At 40.5% G+C, this 25,213-nt stretch overlaps 1 protein-coding gene across 4 annotated transcripts in view; it reads left to right on the plus strand.

Annotated features, from left to right (window-relative positions):
* TPO (thyroid peroxidase) overlaps positions 1-25,213 on the plus strand; it is a 105,328-nt gene that overhangs the window by 30,913 nt on the left and 49,202 nt on the right. For 3 of the 4 annotated variants that reach the window (XM_048508657.1, XM_048508642.1, XM_048508650.1), the window contains exon 8: positions 5,884-6,426. The exons of the other annotated variant lie outside the window; for it this stretch is intronic. In XM_048508657.1, coding sequence (XP_048364614.1) covers positions 5,884-6,426 — 543 coding nt within the window. The remainder of the gene's footprint in view (positions 1-5,883; positions 6,427-25,213) is intronic. 4 annotated transcript variants of the gene reach the window in all.

Below are 25,213 nucleotides of genomic sequence, written 5' to 3' on the forward strand. Positions count from 1 at the left end.
TAATAAAGTGCACGATTAACCAATGAAATATTCATTGTCAAAATAAAGGATCATTCTTTGGAACTGTTTCCACTGAACTAATGAGCAAAGAAGTGGGAGCATTTATTAATCAAACAAGTTTTAATCAGCTTAGGAGATAAGCAAGTATATGTAACATAATAGCCTACTTGATAGCATTCCCCACAGTAATGAGTTTTCTGTGGTATTTTTTAAATAGGTGGTCTATTGAATAGTGCAGAAAATAATGCTATTAAGGAACAGATTTTAAAACTCCATTATAAGTATCTATTCAGCCCTCATCACCTCATTTAAGTCTCAAGTCTTTTTTTGCACATCTGACAATTCTTGCATTTCAGAGTTCCTCCAGTTTTTTTTAAATACTTGCATTAACATACATTGATAAATCTTTTTTTATTTCTAAACTTACCCTAAATAAGACCAGTATCTGATGGACAACTATATCATAGTGAATGGTAGCTGCAAGATAACTGTGTGTGTGTGAATTAAAAAGAGCGCACTCTGAACAGCAAGCAGAAGAAAAGATGGAGCAGGTCAGCACTCTCTGCAAAGTGGAAGCATTCTTCTTCTTCAAACACTGCAGAGAGTTCCCTTGGGGGTCTGAGCAGTGGGTATCACTATTTCACAATTTTAAAAATCCAAAATATACAAACGTTGTCCCCTCTTCAAAGTATTGAATATTCTTTCTGACTCACAATGGTTGTGTTTACAAGGAGAGTTCATTGGGACTTGTTCTGTAAGGCTACTGAGTCTTGAACATTTCAGTTCCGAGTATGCTGAGTTATGAGCATGCTGAGTTCTGAACATTTTAGTTATGCCTTGTTGTAGTCCATTATATCATGAGATGTTGAAAAATCACTTAGGCCCCTTCCGCACATGCAGGATAGTGCACTTTCAATCCACTTTCACAATTGTTTGCAAGTGGACTTTGCTATTCCGCACAGCTGCAAAATGCATTGAAAGTGGGTTGCGGAAGGGGCCTTAGAGAGTGAAGGAAGGGGAAAAAACAGCTTCTCGTAGATGTCATTAGAGATTTATTTAGTTAGTTTATTTATAGCCTGCTTTTGTCAGTGAGAGACATGAGGTGGATTGCCGAGTATAGGAAGAGAAAATATATGTTATCATACACTCGAATGAGCAATGCAATAAGACTAGGAGTTTAAAAATGAATGACTATGTGAACATACAATATAAGATATACAATGAACAATGCAAATTAATAGTGCAATACAACTAGGAATACAAAATTAAATGCTAATGCCAAGACACTAGGACTAGGAGTACAAAATTAAGAGATGAGGTGAAAATCAAACTGAAAGTCTGGCATAGTGTAAACAATGCAAAGTGTAGAATAAAAAGGTACAAGACACTGCAGTTTGCATTCCCCATCCTATGTGAAGGTGTCTTTCTGGACTATTCTGATCCGTTAGAGATCAATTCTATTGCAGAAATGCCCTCCGAAACATTTCTGTTTTGCATATTTTGCAGAATAATAGCATTACGGGAGCTTCCTTCCTTCCTCAGGCAAGTCCTTGCGCAAGGTGGAAGCTACCACAAAGAATGTATGTGAATGGATAGTTTCCAGTCTTACCAATTTAAATGCAGAAACCTTCTGAAGGTTCTGCTCAGACCGAAGCTGCTGTGGCACAAAACAGGCAGTCCCATAGAGTGTGAGATCTAGGCTATGAAGGACTTTGTAGGTGACAGCCAGCACCTTGAATTGAGCCTGATATTTGATCAGTAGCCAGTGGACCAACTGCAGGGTGTGTGTGCAAGAGAGAGATGCATGTTCTGCCTTTCACTTTCTAGTAATAGAGTTGCCACATTTTGCACCAAGTGGACTTTCTGGGCTGAATTTAAGGAAAGATCAATGTACAGTGCATAATAATACTCTAGTCTTGAGGTAATCATGGAATGGATGAAATTGTCCAGGTCAAAATAGGAGACCGAGTGCAGGCTAAGTGAAGTAAGTGAAGTAGATAGAACACTTTTTTAGCATTTGCATTGACTTGCTTCTCCAGTATTGTTGCTGGATTCAGCATAACCTCTGGTTTCAACTGAGCCAGGGAGTGAAATCTGGACCCCATTGGAAGAGGAGAGCACAGTGTCCTTCAAAACCTCAGCCTTCCCAACCAAAATTATCTTTATCTTGTCATTCACAATTATAGAACAATATTTATGACTTCTTAGACCAGCTCTGAATACTATTAATAAAACTAGAGTACTCACAGCACTAGAAATCCCACTAACCCTAAAGAATCCAATGCAAGTCCAGAGTGGTGGACCATGAGTGGAAATCGATCATTCCTATGCTGGGGTTGTTTGCAAGTTTCAGGTAGGGGTAGAGGTTCAGTTAACCCAAACCAGGAAAATGGTGACAATAAAAGGGAGTTGAAAAAATTGATCCAGGAAAAAAAAATCTTTTTTTGCATTTTCACCCTTGCAAAGGCAGGGGATCTCAAAGAGGAAAATTGTCCCAATACCCAATCAATATTCCCTAAATCTCCTAAGATCTTTTTATTCTTTTTACTTTTTTTCACTGCTGGTCAGCTTTTGTGTGTATACACACACATATATACACCCTTTATGAGGTTTTTCTTCAGCTGTCCCATCTCAAAATAAGCATTTAACTCAGTGTTTCCCAACCTTTTCGAGGTCAGGGTACCCTTGACCTCACTCTTCATATCTCACAGTACCCCTGCCGCCACCCTCCACCTTCCCCTCCCATTGCCCCTGCTTGCCACACCCCCCCACCTTCCCCTCCCAGGGTGAAGGGAAGCACTGGGGGTGGTGGTGGCTGCTGACCTTGTGGCAGGCCCTGCCCCATGGGCCAGCTCCTTGCTGGCACTGGTGGGAGACACCACAAAAATGAGGGGGGGCGGTAGTGTTGCTGCGGTACCCCTGGGACATGCTCACGGCACCCCAGGGTACCACGGTACCCTGGTTGAGAATGGCTGATTTAACAACCAGCTTAGGAAACTGATGTGCTCCCTGTTCCCTTTACACACACACTCTCTCTCTCTGTTTTACCTCAGATAACCACACAAGAAGCCTTTTCAACTTTTAACAAAGAAATTATACAATTTTATTAACAACTTCAGGGGATTATTTTAGGAACTGTCAGCATAGAAAAGGGCAGGTTTTATTTACAAATATTAAGGTCTTTTCAAAGTTCAGCACAGATAGTAGTTGGCTTTTTAAAAAGATGTCCGTTTGTCACAGTGTTTCACAGAATATATTCAAACAAGCACCTGGAGATTCCTGTGGTAACTCTGGTGCCTTGTTAACTACATGGAAAGGAGTAGTTCCTAACTCACTTTCCCCTTCAGATCTTCAAACTTTAGGATTGCTTCACAGCATTTAAAGCAAGTCCTGCTACAGAACTAGGAATGGGAAATGTCTATCATATATGCAGTGTAATTTCCTCTTTCTGACAAGTAAATGGTCCCCATCTGATACAATCTTTTCCCCTGGCAAATCCCACAGTTCTACCCACTCTGTCCAGAAGACTGATTAGTTCTCTACGTAGAAGTTTTTTTTCCCCTGGCTAGAGACAAGGACACTCTCCCTCCCAGTACTCTTCCATCCCAAAACCACAGGTCTCTCCCAAATACTAAAACACATCTGCTCCACCTGGAGTGAGCCGATGCATTAAAATTCAAATATTATTGTTCCATCATTTTCAAACCTGGTTCAAAAACATCTTAATTTTTTTAAATTTTTGTGACAAATCAATCACATTCATAAATGTGCATTAGGTATACTTGCAGCATCTACATTCTAAGAGTTTTTCAGTATTTGTCTTTAGCCAAATCTTTTGCATTTTTGTTATATCTTAGGAAGAAACACAATATTTTATCTCAAAAATATTGAACCCATTTCACATCAAACCTCCTTCATTCACACGAGAAAAATATGTAACAGTTAAGTTGAAATTTTGGCAGCTCCCAATTGAGTGCCAATTAATACACTATTCCTTAGTGTATTAATTGACACCCCATTGGGAGTTGCCAAAATATCAAGAAGTGTCCTTCAGATTTTTCAGCAACACTATGTCTTTGGAGGTCCTCATGGATTGTGTGCTATGTCATTCCAAAGACACTAACCGATGTGCCAACAGAATAATTTTAGGGAACAGTCTAAGCCATATACCATTTCCAACTATCGATTTGTGTTAGTTTAAAATAGTACATTATTTTATTCCTATGGGAGCTACAATACTCTTCGTTCCCATATTTCTCCAGTCTATTGGAAGCTCCAGCATCATATGGCAGGAGTCCACAATGTATCAGTTTCATAACCCACATTGCTGTAACTAAAAGAGACAACAGTGATGTGAAAAGCAGCCACATCATTAGCTTTTATCTATAACCTTTGACTGCTGACACCACAAGAATGGTGCAGGAAGCTAGCATGGTATAGCAGCTTCTACATCTTTAAAATACTTCAAGAAGAGATACAATGAACAAAACCCAGAGTGGAAATATGCAAATAAAATAGTATGACTATGAAGATGGAGTTGGGCTCCACTGTCAGATAGTTTTCATTGAAATCTAAAGGGCAAAGTAAATGAGAAGAACTTGGAGAAGAGAAGCCTCTCCCTCATGGGACTCTGAGAACATAAGATGCAGGTTCAGGTTTCCTCTAACCAAAAATGTCCCTTAGACTAACATTTTAGCTGATTACTGGCTAACATTCACAATTATAGAACAATATTTCTGGGATTATCTTTTGAGAGAACTGGCAATTGTATCCTTCTATTGTTATATTGTTAATTTGTAATGTTAATTTTTCTATGAGATTATATTATTTCAACTCATTTAGAACATTTATTAGAGCAAGACTAGTTGATAGATAGATAGATAGATAGATAGATAGATAGATAGATAGATAGATAGATAGATAGATAGATAGATAGATAGATAGATAGATAGATAGATAGATAGATAGATAGATAGATAGATAGATAGATTGATTGATTGATTGATTGATTGATTGATTGATTGATTGATTACTGCGTTGTGGAGCACTTGTTTTATGATCTCATGAGGGAACATAAGAACATAAGAAAGAATCTGCTGGATCAGACCAGAATTCCATCTAGTCCAGCATTCTGCTACTTGCAGTGGCCCACCAGATACCTTTGGGAGCTCACATGCAGGATGTGAAAGCAATTGCCACCTCCTGCTGCTGCTCCCGAGCACCTGGTCTGCTAAGCCATTTGCAATCTCAGATCAAGGAGGATCAAGATTGGTAGCCATAGATCGACTTCTCCTCCATAAATCTGTCCAAGCCTCTTTTAAAGCTAAAAGGGAAGAGTGCATAAGCACATTATATTCTCCATTTTGTCTCTGCAGCATATTGGCATATACCTCTGCCATTACATCCTTCATAATGATGGATATTTCACTAATATTCAGTAACAAAACAAATAGTGTGTGAATTCTTATAAACAAAGATATGGTAATTTTAATATTCAGAAAACTTAATGTAGCATATCAGGAAATGTGTAAGTTTCTGGAATTACAAGTAATAAAATGGAAATACATGTTTTCTGTGTTTTGTATCAAGGGGAAAGTTGTGATCTATGTACATGTACTTGGGTCCTTATGTCTTGTATGCAGTTATCTGCACAAAATGCTGCAGACTTGAGAATTCAGCTGCAGACTTAAGAATTCACTTCAACTGCACTTACAACAGAAGATTGCCAGAAGCATGTACTGGAAGAGGACCAATACAGAGGGATGGGTATGGATGAAGGGACGTTCATACTTTACTAGTTTATACTTTATTAATAACAAGGTTATACTTAGGCTCCTACTGTATGTGCTGTAGGTTCACTAATGAAAAATGTTTAATTCACAGGTTTTTTCAAATGATACGTTCTCCATTAACATGAACTGCATGCCTTTTTACCGTTCATCCCCTGCCTGTGCCACTGGTCATCAAGGAGTTCTCCTAGGAAACCTATCAACTCTAAATCCAAGGCAACAGATTAATGGTCTAACCTCCTTCATAGATGCTTCGACCGTTTATGGTAGCACACCAGCCATAGAAAGAAAACTGAGGAATATGACAAGCAAAGAAGGCCTCTTGAGAATAAACTTGCAATACTTTGACAATGGCCGTGAATACCTGCCTTTTGTCGACAGAGTCCCCTCGCCGTGTGCTCAAAATTTCAAAGCAGATGAAGCAGAAAGAATTGAATGTTTTATGGCTGGAGACAGCAGACTCCCGGCCAGAGATTTGCTATTCCTGCATTGGGTGAAGTCTGCAATAAGCACCTTCATGGTTGCGAGCAGCACAATCCCACTCCTTTCGGCAAAAGCTCTGAAGAAGCTGAACCCCCAGTGGAGTTCTGAAACTATCTATCAAGAAGCTCGCAAAATTGTTGGGGCTCTACATCAGGTAGGCTGTGTGACTTTAAAATCCTTGCTTATTAAATCTTTACCTTTGAAACAAAATCAGAAGAACATTTTGAAGTGTTTGCAAGGCTTGTGAACTTTATTGCTTCTTTCAACTGACGTACTCTTTTTTCCCCACTTTGAACTTTTTTGCTACAAGATTCAATACTCTGAAGTTGCTTCATATCTATTCTCCTCATTCCAGCCTTTAGTTACTCGCTTGAGCAATGGAGCTTTCCAATTTTATGCTTCTCATCTCAGCCCTTAATATCTCCTGCAGAGAGGTATTATATTATACATCTAAACAATTCTTATGATTTTTTGGGAATATTCCTTGGCAAGAAGCCCAATAGCATAATCTTGGCTTCCGTAGTAAACTTAATTTTCAAAATTTTCTGAATTTCAGCATGTATCTTTCCAAAAATTTTTGTCTTTTGACACATCCCCTACATATAATAAAAAGTGTTGTCCACATTTTAACATTTCCAGCATTTCCCTTTTTAGTGTATGCCTGTATTCTTGATATCCTTGGGAGTAATATACCACCAATAAAATATCTTATACTAATTTTGTCTTAGAATATTCTCCTCATTCCAATGTTAGTTACTAGCTTGAATTCTGTAGAAGGAATTCAGCTTGAGCAATGGCACTTTCCAAATATATGCTTCCCATCTCAGCTTCTACAATCCCCTACAAAGATACTGAGTGTTGAAGGATCCTCATAAATGGCCTCTAATCAGTTATGCAGTCTGGTATGTTTAGACTTTGAAAATACAGGTCCCTGTTCCCCTTTAGATGATAACATCCTTCAAATGAGTAGCTTAGGACAGATATTCAGCAAACTTGTTTCATCCTGCCCAACTGTCTATGCAGGGTGCAACCTTATGCATATTTATTCAGAACTAGTGGGGCCCGGCCACGCGTTGCTGTGGCTTATTGTGGTGAAACGGGAAAGGAACAGTAGCAGCAAATCAATTGCAGAGGCCAGCAGTATGTGCTCATGGAAACGCGCAGACTGATAGTGTGTGATTTCATTGATGTGTGTGACCGCATCCTCCCTCACTTCTCTTCCCTTGCATGGTACCCCTACCTCCCTCCCCTTTCCCTTTGCTAGAGTGGGTGGGTCATATCCAGATGCTGTGCCCCCTCTCTCCCCTCCCTTGCATGCCACCCCTCACTCTCTGTCCCCTCCCTCACTTCTCTTCCCTTGCATGCCTCCCCCTCCATCCCTTCCCTCTCCCTCCGCTGAATGTGTATGAGAGTAGCTGTGTTGTGTGGTAGCAGTGGGTGAGGCACAGAGAGAGTGTGAAAGGTACCTCGCGTGTGAGGGGGGAACTCCCACCTGACGTCTCACACGGCAACGTGTGTATGTGTTTCATGTCCATTTGAGTTATTGCCTATGTAATTGCTTTCTCACTGCCTCGAGTATGTGGGCATCTAGGTGAGTGAACATTCCTAAAGGTCCAACGAGGAACATTCTAAGGAGTGATTGTGCTACACAGTCAGCTTCATGGCCTGGTGCACCAGGAAAAAGATGTTTTACCTGGCTCAGGTGTGTTGTCTGACAGCGGGAGGTATGTAAGAACATAGTTGGGGGAATGAGTAAGTGTCTGTGAAATTTTCAGTGCGTTTGGGCCAGCAGGTGCAGGGTTATTCTCGAAGCAATAAACGCATGGTTCCATTTTTATATATGTAGATTAGGGCCATTCCCAAGTGTGTGTGTGCATAGGATTATAACACCTGTATAAACCCTCACCCTCAAAATGACAGTCTAAACTAAACAAAGCCAAGAAGACATCTTTTTCATAAACGCACCTTGGATTTATATGAATGTAAGCATGTTCTAATTTCACCCAAAACTGTACCCAGCCTCCCACAGTGTTTTGGGAAACACTTGTTATCTCTCAGCATATACAAAAGGCAGAGTTTGCCAATTACTTCAGTCCTTCCCCTAAGCGTGTGTGAATGCATGAGAGCATGTGCAAAAGTCAGCTGTAAGGAGAGGAATTTGAAACATAGCCCGCAGGGGATTGTTCTGTTAACTAAAGGTTATTAAGCTAAAGCACAAGACAATAGAAAATGTTGATCATACCTAGACTTGGTCAATACCCTAGAAATTCGATAAAATTTGGATTTGGATTTATTCGGGCATAAAATTATCTGTTTGCATGAATAAAACAAGTAACATATTCGCATATACCTGACTATTCGAGTGTACCAGAAAAATGTGGGTCCGTCTGATTTTTGGAGGATATTTTTTGGTGTTTTTTCATGTTTCAGCCTGCAGTTATGGGCCCTCAAAGGGGCAGCCCCCATCTCCTGTTAGCTCAGCAGAAATGAAATTGACATGATGTAAGGCAGGATGATCAGGCAGTGTGGGGGGGGGGATCAGTTTTGCTCCTGTGGCATTCACACAGAAACTGGGAAAGGTAGTGATTTTAGCAGTTTTTGAAAAACCCAGGATGAGGGAAATATTGCAGAACAAACCGGCTTTAGGATCAGAAACCATGCAAACTTCTTGGCCAAACCTGGATATTTCCCTTGCTCAACCCGGGATATTTGGACCATGTGGAATTAACTTCAGAGTCCCAGGAACTCTCAGTGAGCTTCAACGCACCTTACATCTCGGTTATCATGATATTCTTATCTCTGCCTGTTTGCATTTGGCGAGTGTCTGCCACACAGTTCAGATATGAAAGAGTTAAATGTTCATGCTAATTAGTTAGTGAGGTCAGAATGTTTGTAACCAGTCTATCAACTAGCTATCAGAGAGCTGACCCAGCATTGTATACATGCAGATAGTCACGTAGCTAGAAATAAAAAGAGTTAACCTAATTTTGTCTTGAGCTCGCAGTAGGAGCAGTATATAGCAGTAGCAGTAGTGATAACTGCAGTTGTTAGAGTAATGTGAGATTAGAGTAAGCTAGCTCACCATTAGCACAGATAGAAAGCAGTTTCTTGTTTTTCCTCCCAAAGCAACCTTTTTCTCCCTTTATACTGAGTAAAGTTTTTTTTTCTAATAACTGACATTGCATTCTTTTTTGCAACTCTGCTAATCTACTTCACTGCCCCACTTGTCAGTCCTTCTGAAGTGTTTCCACAGGGACCATTTTCACACTTAAATGATCAGAGAAGAATCCAGGGTTGCTTTTTTCCTGGTTTTTCACACAACCTCACCTTCTGTTCGTGCATGAATCATGGTCCACCTGAACTTTCCTTCCTCTTCTCTGTTCTTTTTGAAACTGGAACAAGCACAGCCTTTCTGTCCCTGCCCTTCTTACTGTGATGTTAGTCTTTTGCTGCTTGAGGGAAGTAAAAGCCCTCCTAGCCATTTCAGGGATAAATGTGAAAAAACAACATGCTTTTTGTGTGGAGAAAAGTTGGCCATAGCCATTTTATTAACAAAAATTGGTTCAAGGTAAACAAAGCGTAAGGCACAGCATGGGGGGTCTGATCTGTGTGTTGGGCAGCCCGAGTACTGTCTCCCAGACACCTAAATTTTTCTACAGCACGCCTGCTGATGAAAAATTATCACACACAGGAGCAGCTGTGAGATTCCAGATGGGCGGTTGCCTCTTCCTGAAGACTCTTTGCTGCCAGGGGCGCAAGCCATAGAAACCCACGTCTGGGCGTTACTCCTTGGCTTGCTCCACTCCAAACCTCATAAGGAAGTCCCACCTCCCCTCTGACGTCAGGCCGCCCAGTGTCACGGCTCAGCGCCCTTGAACAGAAACCTCACGAGCAATTGGGAGCTCGCAAGGCAACAGGGGAAGGCAGCAGCCACCAAGGAGGCTGTCCCTTCCCCAACAGCAATGGCGGCCACGGTAAGTCGCAGCCGCTCTTTTGTATATATGAAAGGAACACTTTTCTCATGCTGTGAGGGAACACCCTGCCCTCCCATCCTAATGAAAGTCCCATGCACCCCAGGCCCTAATGAAGAATAGAAATGTAATATTTCTGGAAATTTAAAGGTCAGGGATGGTGATGTTGGGATTTGAGGGGGAGTGAAAAAATAACCTGAAATTTTGGAAAACATTGAAATATATGCAATACTTATTGTCCTGTCAAACCTAACTAATTTTAGTGCTTTAACAGCATAAAATGCATCCTTTGTAACATACTTAGCTTATAAAACTGACGTATTTATAGGATCTAAAAGTTACAAATGCATTAATTTTGTACAAGCAAAATTCCAAACATACCTGATATTGAAACAAAACTGCAAGTTGATACACACTATGCTATCTTAGCACATGTACTTTAATTTTGCTATCTGGTGAGAGACAGCTCAGTTCTCAATGAAATTTTCAGTTTTCCTCTAAGGCTTTAGTGCATTTTCAGCCTCAAGCTACTTTTTACCCAGTCTGTGGTAAATGTGTCATGGTGGTTTCAGGGAGAGGTGAAAAGGTTATATCTGAAGAACAACAAAAGGCATACAGTTGTTGAAAAGCAGAGAGCCTTGTGTGCCCCCCTGATAAAGATCTGGTATCCTTCTAGATGCAGAAATGCATCTTAGATTTAAGAGCTGTAAATGGCTCGTGCGGAAAGGGCCACTGGCATCTCCTATTGAAAGGATCAGATAGTAAACTGACTTTGAATTAAAGCCTCTAGATTGGAATGACAGTTCCTGGGCCCAGATAAAATGCTTTGGGCCTGGAATGACAGCCTCTAAGAATGGAATCAGTACTTTGGGCCCAGCATGGAATGACAGACCCTATGCCCACATAAGCAGCTCTTAGATTGGAATGGCAGGACCCGGAGTGGAATTATGGTTCCTGAGACCATATAAAACTGCTCTGGGCCTGGAATGACCCCCCACAGAGCATAACTTGCAGATCCAGGGGCTGCCATTTTACTCTGAGGATGGTCATTCCAATAATTGAGCATTTCATCTGGGCTCTAGGACAGTCATTCCACTTCCAGGGAATATCATTCCACTCTGGAGGTTGTTATTTCAGGCCAAGGGTGGGTTTCTTATAATCTGTTTCACATTTTCACTGCAATTTTTGTGTGCTGTAATGCATTTCAGTGGAATCCATGCAAGTCAATTGGCATATCCAGTTACCAAGATATCCAAAGGGCCTTTGGGGCATCTTCCATTGTTCCTAATAGACATTCTTGTCATTTAATTTAGTAGAATTCCCATAATGTCAGACTGATAGAAAAGAAAAGAGAGTGTCTGCAAATGAAGCCACTTTTACTTAACAAAAGAAAATAAGCAGGCCACAACAAGGAATCATTACAAATGCAGAATTTTCAGTGGAATGATAAGACATTTTTATTGTCAGTCAGCCACCGTAAGAGTTTTGTTTCTTAATGATGGGGTCACCCAGAGTGCTCCCGCTAGGCTGCTGCTTGACAATGATTTTAAGGATCAGTGGAGAGAAAATTGAGCATGCACTGCCAGGCATCTACTTCAGGGGTCTTAAAATTGAAACACACATACCGATCCAATTCACTTGAACCTGGGGCGGCGGGGGGGGGGGGGTCTTTAATAGTTTTTATTAAGACTTTGAAGACATAAGGAAAGAAGAAAAGTCAAACAAACCAAAAAACAAACAAACCAAAGTACCCATCGTGTACATAAAAATCCCATTACAAAGGGAAACAGAAGGCTCCTGGTTTTGTCTGCATCCAATATAAACACAATTAAAAGTTTAGTACTTGCCCTGTAATTACAATTGTAAAAGTAATCCTTAATTATTTTTACTAATAAGGTTCACACTTTTCTCTATTGCAATCTATTTTCTTGTTCCATTCCACAATGCAAATCATCAATTCATTTTTTTTCTGTCTAACATAAAAAATCTGTCAGGGTTTCCAGTTATTAATGAATTTAGATAAGTTCTTTTAATTAGCCAAAGTCAGCTTAGCCATTTCTACCAATTCCAACAACTTCACAAGCCAATCTTCTGTTGTAGATAAAGATTTCAATTTTTGTATATATAATATTCTTGTTGCTGATGTCATATATAAAAACAAAGTTCCATTTTTTTCAAGCTATCTGTCCATAAGACCTAAAAGAAAAGATTCTGGTTCATTTGTATACTAGTCTTTAAAATCTTCTGAATTGTTCAATGTATTTGTATCCAAAAAATTAGCTTTATTAAAAGTCCACCTTCTATGATGAAGAATGTTCAAATTTCCAACATATGTTCAGGAAATTTTTACACATTTTTTGCCATTTTCACCAGGGATAAATACTACCAGGGATAAAATACATTTTATAAAAATTCTCTTTAAGACTAGTACTTAAAGTAAATTTGAGACCCTTTAACCATATATTTTCCCTTTCTTCTATTTATATATTGTACCCCAAATTAATAGCCCATTTTGTCATACAATCTTTCACCCATTCTTCTTTTGTTTCAAATCTCAACAAAAGCTTTTTGACAATAACATAATAATTGTTTGAACATAATTTTACCTAAAATTCAGTCTTAGAATATTCAAACCACAGGCTTTTTTTATCTGTTTTAAATCTTTCTAATAATTGTGCATAAAAGAATCAATTCACTTCTGTCATACATTATTCTCTAAATTTCATTTCACATTCCCCATGTAAGAAATCTAAAATATCACAATATGTTATCCACCTATTTTCAAATATTTCTCATTTTAATAAGGCTTCCTCTGGTGAGAACAAAATAGGTTTTGTTGGCATAGTGTAGGTTTAAACTTCTCCCATATTCTCAAAATTGCACTGTGGCAAACTGCACAATAAAATAGAGGATTAATAGCAGAGGTGGAGAGAGGAGAAACTCCGCCCAGGGCACACGCACATGCTGCACCCCTGCCACAGCACCCCTGCCCCCTTCGTAGCCTGGCCACGCCTCCGCTGTGGCTCCATCTGGGGTGTCATGCCCCACCCTGCCCTGCTGGCGCTACATCTCTGATTAACAATGCAAATCAGTTAGTGGAACAATGTGCTATCACAACAAAGTGGAGGAAAACTTCCTAGGAACAGGAAAGCACCCTGATTGGGTGAGCTGACCTACACTCTGATTGGTGGAGCAACCAGTTGACTCAGAGGCCCTTTCCGCACTGCGGAAAGGGCACTCCTCCACCGGCAGGAATTCTGCTGGTGGAGGGGTAGGGGCCGTTCGTACGGGAGCGTGCAAGCGGCCCCTGCAAAGGCCGGCGCGGGAGAGGCGGCTCCGCACGGAGCCGCCTCTTCCCCATCCCTCTCCCACTCACCTCGTCGCCTTCGTCACTCAACTGGACTGCTGAGACCCGCCCACGCTGCCCTCTGACCTCCAGGGGTCGGAGGACAGCGAGGGAGGGTCTCAGCAGTCCAGTAGAGCGACGAAGGCGACGAGGTGAGTGGGAGAGGGGATTTGGAAAACAGTGTGGCACCCTCGGCAGTGCCGTTCAGACCATGCCAAGGGAACACGCTAAGTTTCCAGGAGGGAGGTTTTTGGAGGCGGCCTAACGCCACCCTGGGGGTGGTGGAGGGGAGCCAGGTCGGCACTGCTGCATTTTAGCAGCGCTGCCTGTGCAAACGGCTCCCTGGGGACAGCGTTTTTGCCATCCCCAAGGCGCCGTTTATGGCCCGTGCAGAAAGGGCCAGAGAGGGAGGAGGATTCTCTGAGAGGAACAGTTTTGCAAACTTTTTGATTCAGATACCTGTGAGTTAGCATCAAATCCCTTAATTACATGTGTTAAACATGTATTCTGAGGGGATTTCAGTCAGAGAGTGTATCTGACTTGACATTTACTGAGTTTCAGTGTGTAGCTGAAAGCAGAAAATGCTCAGATAAGAAAACTGGGAGTTTTATTTAGTGGTCAAGACTGAAGGTGGAACAGTAGTAAGACTTTCCACATGTGACTGTTAATAAAAGGGAAGGGAATATATGGGTGTAGAAGAAGAATTCCTAAGGTACTTAGAATGGGAATTATACACAGAGGTAGAATGCTAGTGTGGCATATTATTATTCTGCTGTGGTTGCCTCAGGAGGGAGTTTTATTTGATTTGGGTAGCTAGCAGTGTCAAGGCTGCATGTATACTGTGTAAAAGGGTACAGCCAGTTAGAACCCCAAGTCATTGTGAATCCATTAGCTAGTAACACTGGATTTTCCCTTGCATCTTGCAAGATTTTATATTTAATCCAAGGCTTTTTCTCTTGCCAGAAAAAAATGGATATATCTTTTTGCCATTGTTTAAATGGAATATTAGTTGCCAATACCAATATTGTTTGACACAAAAGTCACATTATTGGTAATACATCATATCAATTAATCACATCAATTCTCCTCAGCAACAATTAACTGAAATCTTTTCCCCACTTTTTGATGTAGTTTTGATATAGTTATTTTTGATGTAGTTATTTTGATGTAGTTATTTTGAAATAACATACAATTCATATTTGTCAATGAAATACCCAAATATTTCATCCTTTTCAACCTTAAAATCTGTTTTAATCCTCTGCTCCTATTGATCTTTTTTGGTTAAAATTTTCCTTTTTTATTTAGTAATTTAAAATACATTTATGCACCGAATTATCTCAAAATTAATTCTTTCAAAATTAAGAATTCAGTTCCCTTTACGATGTTTTCTAACACCAACACCAAGTCATCAGCAAAAGCTCTTAATTTATGTCTGTTTCTTAATTTTTAAACCTCCAGTACTCTTATAGCTCTATTCAATACTTCAAGAGCTTGTGTGAACAAGTGAGGAGATAGTAGACAACCTTGTCTTGTGCCCTTCTTCAGGAATTAATGTTGTATTAGCCTCTTTCCATGTTTCTGACATCTTTCCTTTTTGCAAGATGGAGTTCATTGCATTCTGTAATGGTTGTAAAAAAAGGTAGGTTTTTGCTTTCTAAGATGATCTTCTGTTTTTACTAATGGAATCTCTTGTCCTTTATATAATGTTGTATAACAGTTAAAAAAAGATATATTGTTCGCTAGGATACTGTCTCCATGCAACTTCAAATCATTTTCTCACTCTTTTCTCAGTTTGAATACTAACCATTTTTCCGTTTGTAAATTCAAAATTATTTTGCTTTGCATATTTCAGTTATTTTCATTTCTCTGTTAAGAGAGATAACTGCTGTTGTAAAAATTTTATTTGCTGCAAAATATTATTGTCTTTGTTTTTAAATTTTGTTTTTAAAATTTCTCCTCTTTTTTCTAATTTTCTCTAAAACATTTTGCATTTTCTCCTATCTCTTTTCCTAAGTTCACAATTATATTGTTATCAGATAGCTTCTCATAAAAGCTTTACTTGCTTTCCAAACCACTCTCAAGTTTGCTCCCTTGTTTAAATAAAGTTCAAAAATTCTTTATATTTTATTACAGTCCTGAACAATTGTGCCTTTTGAAGTAAAGTTTTGTTTACAATGCAATCCTAAGGGGGGGGGGAGCAAAACTGCACTTGCATAAATGCCCTTGTGCTGGTGTAAGGGGCATTTATACTGGTGCAGAGGCACTTATGTCAGTTTTGGGGAGCCGTGCAGCATCACAATCCCCAGGTGCTAGCACCACTATGGCACAGCACCCCTCCAGTGCATGAGCCTGCGTCAGTACTGAAGGGGGCATTCCTGGGGATTGGGCCAACTTTAGTTGGCTTTCTGACCCCTTTTAGCACAAGAACACCCTCATTTGCCAGCACAGATTTACACTGGCAAAGTCAGTGGCACAGCCCATTGAGTGACATAGTATCCCTTTGGGTTTGGTGTCTGTGGTGCTGCTAGTTCAATGGCCACAGTTCAATGATTCCCCTCAGGCTTGCACTGTCTGTCTCCATCTAAATGTATTGGGTTTTCTCTTACAAGCCAGAGTTACAGGATTATGATCTAAAAAGGTCTTTGGTAAGATTTCTACTTTGGATACCTTGGACTCCAACTCCCTAGAAACCCAGATCATATTTATCTTTGAAAAAGATTTCTGTCTTTCTGAAAAATAAATATATTTTTTTAAGTTTCCATTTTGTCCTGTCTCCATATATCAACCAAACTTAAGCTGTCCATCAAATTTTTAAAACGTTTTTGGACTTTTTTGTATTTTTAATATTATTCTCAGAAAACCTGTCAACTTGTGGAGAAATTACTCCATTTCTATCTCCCAGCAGGTACTAACTTTCATAGGAAAAGTCTATAAACTTATCAATTAGATCTGTGTAAAATATTCCTTTGTCCTAATTTGGAGCATATATTCCCAATTAGATTGACTTCCATCCCCACATATCTACCATGTTTATCAGTCAATACCAATGTTGGATCTAAATGAGATTTGATATATTACACCACCCCGTTTTCTTTTGAATACTGGCTGAGATAAATCTACCCAAAGATTTGAGGGACAAATATTTTCAATCTTTTTTGGCATGTGTTTCTTGTAGACAAATTATATCTGCTGCAGTATGCAAAGGTGTCAACACTCCATAAATCTGCACGGGACACTCAGTCACTACTTGAGGGGTCTTTCGGTTAGAGAAAGACGTATGCTTTGAGCAAATATCAATATATTTATAAATATCCATCCCAGATCCTTATATACATTTTTAATTGAAAATAGTAGTTCCAAACTTTAGAACCACACAAATTTGAATCATAAGCTAGTAGTGCCCCACCTGAAAATTGGCAATCACTGTAAAAATGCCCCCCAAATGCCTGGTTCTGAAGTTATAAAAAAAAATTTCTCAGCACACACCCCTCCTGGCTAATTTAACAGGAAAATTTGGATTGACTAAATCCTAAATTGAATCAGACTTCAACCTATGCCCCATCTCATCTAGTCAAGGCATGCAAAAAGCAGGTTGATGTTCCTTCTCCATGAGCAGCCTTCAGACTTTCAAAGTGAGGCTTGTGTGACAAGTTTCATTCTCCCAGAAGCAGATATTTTGGCCACTGGCATGTAGTCACCTTTGTGAAGGGGAATAGGACCATTAATAGAAATCACATTTATAGTGAAAAGCCTATTTCCATCATTGACAGTTCAATGCCAGAAGATGTGGGTTTTGTCCTTTATGAAGCTGTGTATATTTTTATTTGAAATTCCTATCTGGGATACAGAGACAAAATGCACACATCATTTAATCTTAATACAAATCTTCTAACCCGCCTGCACATTAATCTTCCTTATAGCTTCTCCACCGCGCAGGTTTCCCTGTCTTAAATGTGCTGTTTGCTTTATAATAATTGCCTCAGAAGGTTCAGAATGGATTTTGGCACTAGTTAGCAGAGAACAAATCCGAAAAAAAGCATGCACACAAGGCTTCTGGGCACTCAAATGTTAGTGGCTTGGAATCAGACACTTCATGCCCTTTAGACAAAACAGTTTCCAAAAGGCATTTTCTGTATATGACTTTGGGCCGCTCATCATTTGTCTGAGTACCACAGATTAATGAGATCAGCCTATGGCATATTAGAAATGAGTTGAAGTGGATGAAGTCAGTTCAGGGACACAAATTCCATCTCTATATGCACCTCTTGCTACTTCTCTCTTGTGAAGGATGGAGATAATATGATCATTTCACAACAAGGGCTTCAGAGGCTTGGATCCCATCAAAAATATCTGCTTAAAGATTTCCACCAATTCAGTTTATGGCAGACAGTTTCAAGTTCTGCCCTCTAGAATCTTCAGCCAATCATTTTCAAATGGTGGATTGGAATGATGAAAAGGAGTGGGGAAGGAATTTGGCAGTTTAATTGTTGGCTAACTGGCAGAACTGGGGTTTCTGGATTTGGGTGGGAGAAGGGTTTAAAGGTTGAACAAGGAATTTTGGAGTTAGGTAGGATCTGCTTGTTGTCCTTGCTGAATGCAGTTTAAAAGGCAAAAGACTCTGTTATAAAGGTTTGGTGTCGTTTCTGGCAAAAAATTGTTGGAAGTCTTTATGTTCCATGATATGTCTGATTCAGTCAAACCAGAAAACTGCTTCAAACTGCTATGCTTTCTTAGGCTGATTTCGCATGGGCCAAAAACAGCGGCGTGAAAACGGTGTGAAAACAGTATAACCCCCTTTACACCGTTTTAAACCCTTTTACACCATTTTAACACCATTTTCACACTGCTGTTTTTGGCCCATGCGGAATCAGCCCTAGTCTCAAGCTCTGCACTAACTTGTTGCTGTAATACTGAGAGGGTTGCAGAAAAGGAAAAGAAAGAAACCACCAAGCCATGCATATGATAGTCAAACTGGGCCTTTTCCTGGTATTCTCTTAGGCCGTTTCCGCACGACCACGCTGGGGGTTGGGTGGGCGTACATGACGCCGACCCAACCCCCCTGGGACCGTTCGCACGAACGGTCCCAGTTGCAGTGGGGAAGACAGCGCAGCCTCCGCGCAGGTTGCGCCGTCGCCCAAATGCCTTACCGTGTCCTCCGGCCTCCGGTGCGTCTCACAGGCCAAGGTACACACACCCCCTACCCTGCACGACAGCTCAGAAGTCGCAGGGCAGGGGGGCGTGACCCCTGGCCTGTGCGACGTGCCAGAGACTGGAGGACACGGTAAGGTGTTTAGGAAAGGGGGGGAATGGCGCCTTCCAGCTGCTGCCGTTCGCACGGCAGCATTTGGAAATAGCTGTTTCCCAAAACAGCGGCTTCACGCCGCTGGGGGGGAGCGAGGGCGGGCTGGCTGCAATGCAGCTGTGCCCCCCATGCGAACAGCTCCCTAGGGACGGCGTTTTTGCCGTCCCTTGGGCGCTGTTATTGGCCCGTGCGGAAAGGGCCTTAGACTTAGACAAATGAAGTCTGCCATTCAGGATGAAGGTCAAAAAGGTCTTTATTCGAATAAAGGGAAGTCCAGCAGGCAAGCTGGCAGAGGCTCTCCTAGGGACCAGACTTTTTATACAAAGCAGTGAATAATATTGGTAAATGCACAGACATTTCTCTAGAGCTTTCTATTCTATTTACTATGGAAAAAAGAAAATGAAGGAAAAATGCCATTTTTAGATGTTTTAGTCATTTGCAAACCAAACCAGCAATTGGGCCACACAGTATACAGAAAACCTACGCACACGAATAGATATCTACACAAAAACTCCAATCATCATCCAGGACAAAAAAGGAACACCATAAAAACTTTGGTAGATCGCACAAACAGAATCTGTGAACCCCACCTCCTTCAAGATGAATTGAATCACCTAAACAGGGCTCTACAGGCTAATGGTTACTTTAATACAGACATCAGAAGGGCTGCAAGACCAAGAACAAGCCACATGAACAAAGATAAAGAGCCATCTAGAGGGAAAGTGTTCTTACCATACATCAAGGGAACCACTGACCGCATAGGAAAACTGATGAAGAAGCATAACCTACAAACAATCTACAGACCCACTAAGAAAATTCAACAGATGCTACATTCAGCAAATGATAAGAGGGATCCTCCAGCTACTGCAGGAGTCTACCGCATACTATGCAGCTGTGGACAAGTCTACATAGGAACCACCAAACGCAGCGCTCAGACACGTATCAAAGAACACGAAAGGCACTGCAGACTATTTCAGCCAGAAAAATCAGCAATAGCAAAACACGTGATAAACCAACCTGGACATAGAATATTATTTGAAAACACAGAAATTCTGGACCACTCTGACAACCACTACGTCAGACTACACAGAGAAGCCATTGAAATCCACAAGCACATGGACAATTTCAGCAGAAAGGAAGAAACCATGAACATGAACAGAACTTGGCTGCCAGTGTTGAAAAATACTAGAGTCAAGACAGCTCCACACAAACATAGGATGACTATAGACAAAGGAAACAAAGGCCAGGATTCAGATGCTCCCACCTATTGACCTTGCTATCTCCATTGTTACTCCCATGCTATAGACTTCATTGTTACTCATACTTCTATTCAGATGCCCTCACCTATTGACCTGGCTGTCTTCTTTGTTACTCACAGACAATGTTTCTTCACTCAGCCTGGACACTCCAACAGGTATATATACTCCACCTGCTTTCTCAACATCAGATCCTCTGAAGATGCCAGCCACAGATGCAGGCGAAACGTCAGGAGAGAATGCTGCTAGAACACGGCCATACAGCCCGGAAACCACACAGCACCCAAGTTCTTAATGACTATTCTTCAAAAACCATTTGACCAACTTAGACATTACATTTCAAAACAAAAGAGAATCCAATCCACCCAGTATGGCTGATGCACAGTTGTCACTAAATTAAGTGCAGAAACAGTGCTTGGTGGACTGTGTTAATGCACAGTGAGTTCTTTAGCTTCATACTGTACACAAACAGTGACCCTGACATTTTGTTTTTGCTACAGGGAGCATGAGTGTTTGTTTACACATTTCCAGAAGGAAGAGTTTCTACTAAAGATACAATCTTAACTTCATTCTGCCTCTCATTTAATTCATAAAAGATAAGTGCAACACAGTGGTTAGTTTGCTTTCCCAGTCTGACAGCCTTTCATTTCCAAGGCACCTGAGCAGATGGTCACACTGAAGGGTGGTGCTGGTGGTAGACATTCAGTTTCTATTCCAAGCTATTTTGTTTGCTTTCCTTTCAGTTGGCCCTGCTTAATTCAGGTCACAGCTGTACTGTAAAGGTGAAGGTTGTTTGTTGTTTTCCTTAACAGCACAGAATGTCTCCAAGGCACAATACATACCATGGCTTGCAACAAAGGCAAGTTGAATAAGAATGTGGACTTTTCTTTCTTTTTTGGTATTAAGGCACAATCTTAAATGGTGCCCAGTGAGGATAGTCCTGTACTAAAAGGAGTCTTGGGAACTGGATGTTAAGACACTGGTTCCCAACTTTATTCCAGTATATCCACCTGCTCAGTCCCTTTGCTCCACTACAGCCAAATGGCAGGTATTTTGCTGGTTGATTCCAGGAATAGGAGACCTTATTCCAAACTATAAAGAGACCTTTTGTTGGGAATGAGGGCTTCCAAGAAGGCACCACAGGCCAAGAGGGCACCACAGACAAACATTTGCTCGAGGTTCCCTTTACACCAACCATACTCAAACCAGGCATGATAGGAAAATGAGTTTTGCACCTGGTTCCATGGCTTTGAGGATGAACTCGCCCTCTGAAATTTTGTACATCTAGCCCTCCCCTCAAGCTTAGCAGCCCTCTTATGTTTAAAATATCTAGGATTTATTGTTGGATGTAGCCAATCTTTTTGCTCAAGGTTATCAATTTCTCCATCTTGCTATTGTCTCTATCTCATATGGCTTTTGCCCAGGTAAGTTCCATGATGCCCAGCATAGCCTTCTTGCATGGTCAGAGGGACCCTCTAGATATTTTAACAGTGGAAAAGCTGGCTGGATCCAATCCATTTAATTTTTTGACTGGAGTTGACAGATAGATAATTATTACTCTACACAAATGTAACCGAAATAATGGTCATTCGCCTTTTCTGGAAAAGGGCCTACTGCATTTTTTAAAAAAGTCAACAGCAATATTGTAACAGCATGCCTAAAAAAATACTGACAGGATTAAAACAGCATATATATTTTTAAAACCTCAAAAAAATGGATTGCTTGCCAATAAATAGTGTTGTTTCAGTGGTCACCAGTGCATATATATGGAACCAGTTTTTATGCAACACCACTGGAAAGTGTTGGTGGAGTTATGTTTTTCCCCACCTCCTCCCATTAGCCTTTTAGTCTCATAAAGATAATAAAAAGGGGTTTTGTGTACTGATTGCTTGTCTCAAGACTTGTATGATTACTGCTGAAGTTTAAATTGTCAGATTCTAGAGGGGAAATGTAGGCTGAGATGCAAACCTGTTAATTGCTCTGAGGCTTATCTCATTATGGAATGTTTTGAAGAAAAAAAAGTCAGTTGAGAATTACAATTTATCTTCCTCTCAGCTCTCCAAAGGAGTAAAAACCGAATAAGACAGGTGAATCCTACAGACCTGAGTAAAACAAAGCCGTGGGCTTCTGATTTCAGCAAGAACACTGAGGCAATACAGACAAGCTTCGGCAAGCCTTTAAGTCCTTCCTTCCTCCATTAATATTTCTGTCCTTTCTCTTTTTTCTCTTAATATAAACTTTGTTCTGTGACAATTTACAACTTGGTTGCAACAAAAACATTTCCTATTTCTTGTATGTTTGCGAGCTATATTGAGACAGTGGCCGTTTCTGCATGGTGGTCTCGGTGCAGGCGACCCCGAAGCTGCAACAAACCACAGAGGCTGCTCTGCATGGAGCCACCTTGGGTTCGTTCTGTTTACTCACCTCTCCTCCATGCACAGCTCTGGATGGCTGGAGGGACATGCCCACACTGACCTCTGACTTCTGGGGGTTGGAGGGCAGTGGGGGCATGTCCCTCCAGCTGTCCAGAGCTGGGCAGGGCGGAGAGGTGAGTAAACAGAATTCCGGAGGGGCCAAAAGTGGCGCCCTCACATGGGAAAACACTGCTTTTGGATAAACTTGCTCCCCAAGCAAGTTTTAAAAGTGGCGTCTTCACACCACTTGAGGGGGGCGAGCACGGCACTGCTGTGATGCAGCAGTGCCAGCTGTGCGAACAGCGCCCCGGGGATGGTGTTTTTACCGTCCCTAGGGTGCTGTTTTCCACCCGTGCGGAAACATCCAGTGAGTTGAACTATTTATTCAAGATAAAAAGCTTTGTGACTAGCTGGAATGCTTCCTTATTTATGACAGTGTTTTATAATTATAATTCACTGCCAGGCTAAATGCCTTCTGAGAAGATATATAGCCTTGTCATGTAAAGGAGATAAATAACAAAGAAAAGGCAGTGACCGACATATTGGGGAGGGGAGACCAGAAGGGGAAAGAGTTGTCTTTCCAAAACTTCATTTTTAAAAGACATTAACTCCACATCAGTTCCTTTGGGGCCTGCTTGGACATTGAAATTATTTCCATTACCAGGGCATGCATTAAAGCATAGTTGGATTTAATAAGCTCTCAAATTGTGAGATGACTTCTCCATCCATTTTCCTTTCCTGTTTTTTATGAACAGGCAACAAAAGTAAAGTTTTTCTCTTCTTCTGTATCTTTTCCCTGGTTGATAAAATATTTATGCAGGATGTGTAATAAATAAAAAGTCAAACCAGAAGAATCCAAAAGGACTACATAAGACTTTCCCTGATTCATATTGAATGTAATCTTAAAAAGAAAAAAAATGGCACAGATAAAATACTGATTTGAGAATGGAGGAGGAATGAGAAAGACTTTAGGGTCACCTGGTGTATCAACAGAAGTGTTCTGGGAAAGATTGAATTATGACAAACTACAGTGCCATCTGGTGAACATGAGAAGAAATTATGATTTCATATTTTGGACTTATATTTTAAAAACATGTAATTAATATTATAATACTGACATTTGTTTATATGTTAATATTAACACAATATTCACTAATGTCAGTATTTTTTATTTTTGCTTTCTTTTAATTTCTCTATGTCTTGATTTCAGTCTTTTTTCATTTTTATTACAGTTTTTACTGTTTAATCTATTTTTGATTTAATAATGTTCCTTTATCTGTTATTTCTCCTCCTCTCTCTTCTTTCCTTCTAACTTTTGGTGTTCTTTTAATGTTTACAGTTATTTTACACCATTTTGAAAGTTTATAAGTTGAGAAGACTAACAGATTTAATCAATAATCAGTAAGTGGTTTATCTGAATTGACTGAAATGTCTGAACTATCTGCTGAATAAAGTAAATTAATGAGCTGCAATGTTGAGTCAACTGATTAGTATTGTATATCATATATGGATCATTGTATATCATATATGGAATAGATGAAAATTATGATAGAGGATTTTTTTCTGAATACTTTGAATATTTTGAATTTATATAAATTGAGAACACTAAGAGATGGGTAGCTTAATCCAGAGGGCATGGTGGCCAGGGTTGGTGCTGCTTCACTAGACATACCAGTTCCAAAAGGGTTTCAGGTGGAGTGGGAAGGTGCAAAATTAAAAAACCCAGCTGCTTGGGAGGGAAAATTAGAAAAAGGACTTATAAAGTCTTTGGCCAGAGACGGGGCATTCCTGGGTCAAATGTTTCCCCTGGTTATGTCCCAAGCCCACCCCCAGTTTCATTGACATCCTCAGTTATGCTGGCATGATTCTGGAGGAGGCATCCTCTTCTGGGTTGGGTGCTGTGGCACTCCATGGTGTCAGAATTTAAAATGACCTGGACATATTAGAGAGTTGGGCCAAAACTAACAAAACGAATTTCAAAAGTGATAAATATATTATACTTAAACAGAAAAAAAATAAATGCACAGATGTAGGATGGGTGACACCTGGCTTGATAACAGTACATGTGAAAAGGATCTGGGAGTCTTAGTAGACCACAATCTGAATATGAGTGTGATATGGCAGCCAAGAAAGCCAATGCAATTCTGGGAAGCAGCAATAAGAGTATTTTGAGGAATGTAATAGTTCTATTTTGAGGGATGTAATAGTACCACTGTATTCTGCATTGGTCAAACCTGACCTGGAATACTGTGTTCAGTTCTGGGCACCACAATTCAAGAAGGATATTGATAAGCTGGTACGAGTCCAGAGGAGGGCAACAAAAATGTTAAAAGATCTTGAATCCATGGCCTACAAGGAGAGTCTTGGGGAGATTGGTATGCTTAAACTAGAGAGGAGGAGGTTAAGGGGTGACATGAAAGCCATGTTTAAATATTTGAAAGGATATCATGTTGAAGATGGAGCAAGCTTGTTTTCTGCTGCTCCAGAGACTAGGACAAGGAATAATGGAGTCAAGGTACAGGAAAAGAGCTATCTAGACAGTGGGAAGAATGTCCTGACAGTAAGTGCTGTTTGATTGTGGAATATACCTGCCTTGGTGGAGTCTCCTTCTTTGGAGGTTTTTAAACAGAGGCTAGATGGCCATCTGTCAGG

The sequence above is a fragment of the Sphaerodactylus townsendi genome, linkage group LG01 (assembly GCF_021028975.2).
Source record: "Sphaerodactylus townsendi isolate TG3544 linkage group LG01, MPM_Stown_v2.3, whole genome shotgun sequence".
Lineage (NCBI taxonomy): Eukaryota > Metazoa > Chordata > Lepidosauria > Squamata > Sphaerodactylidae > Sphaerodactylus > Sphaerodactylus townsendi.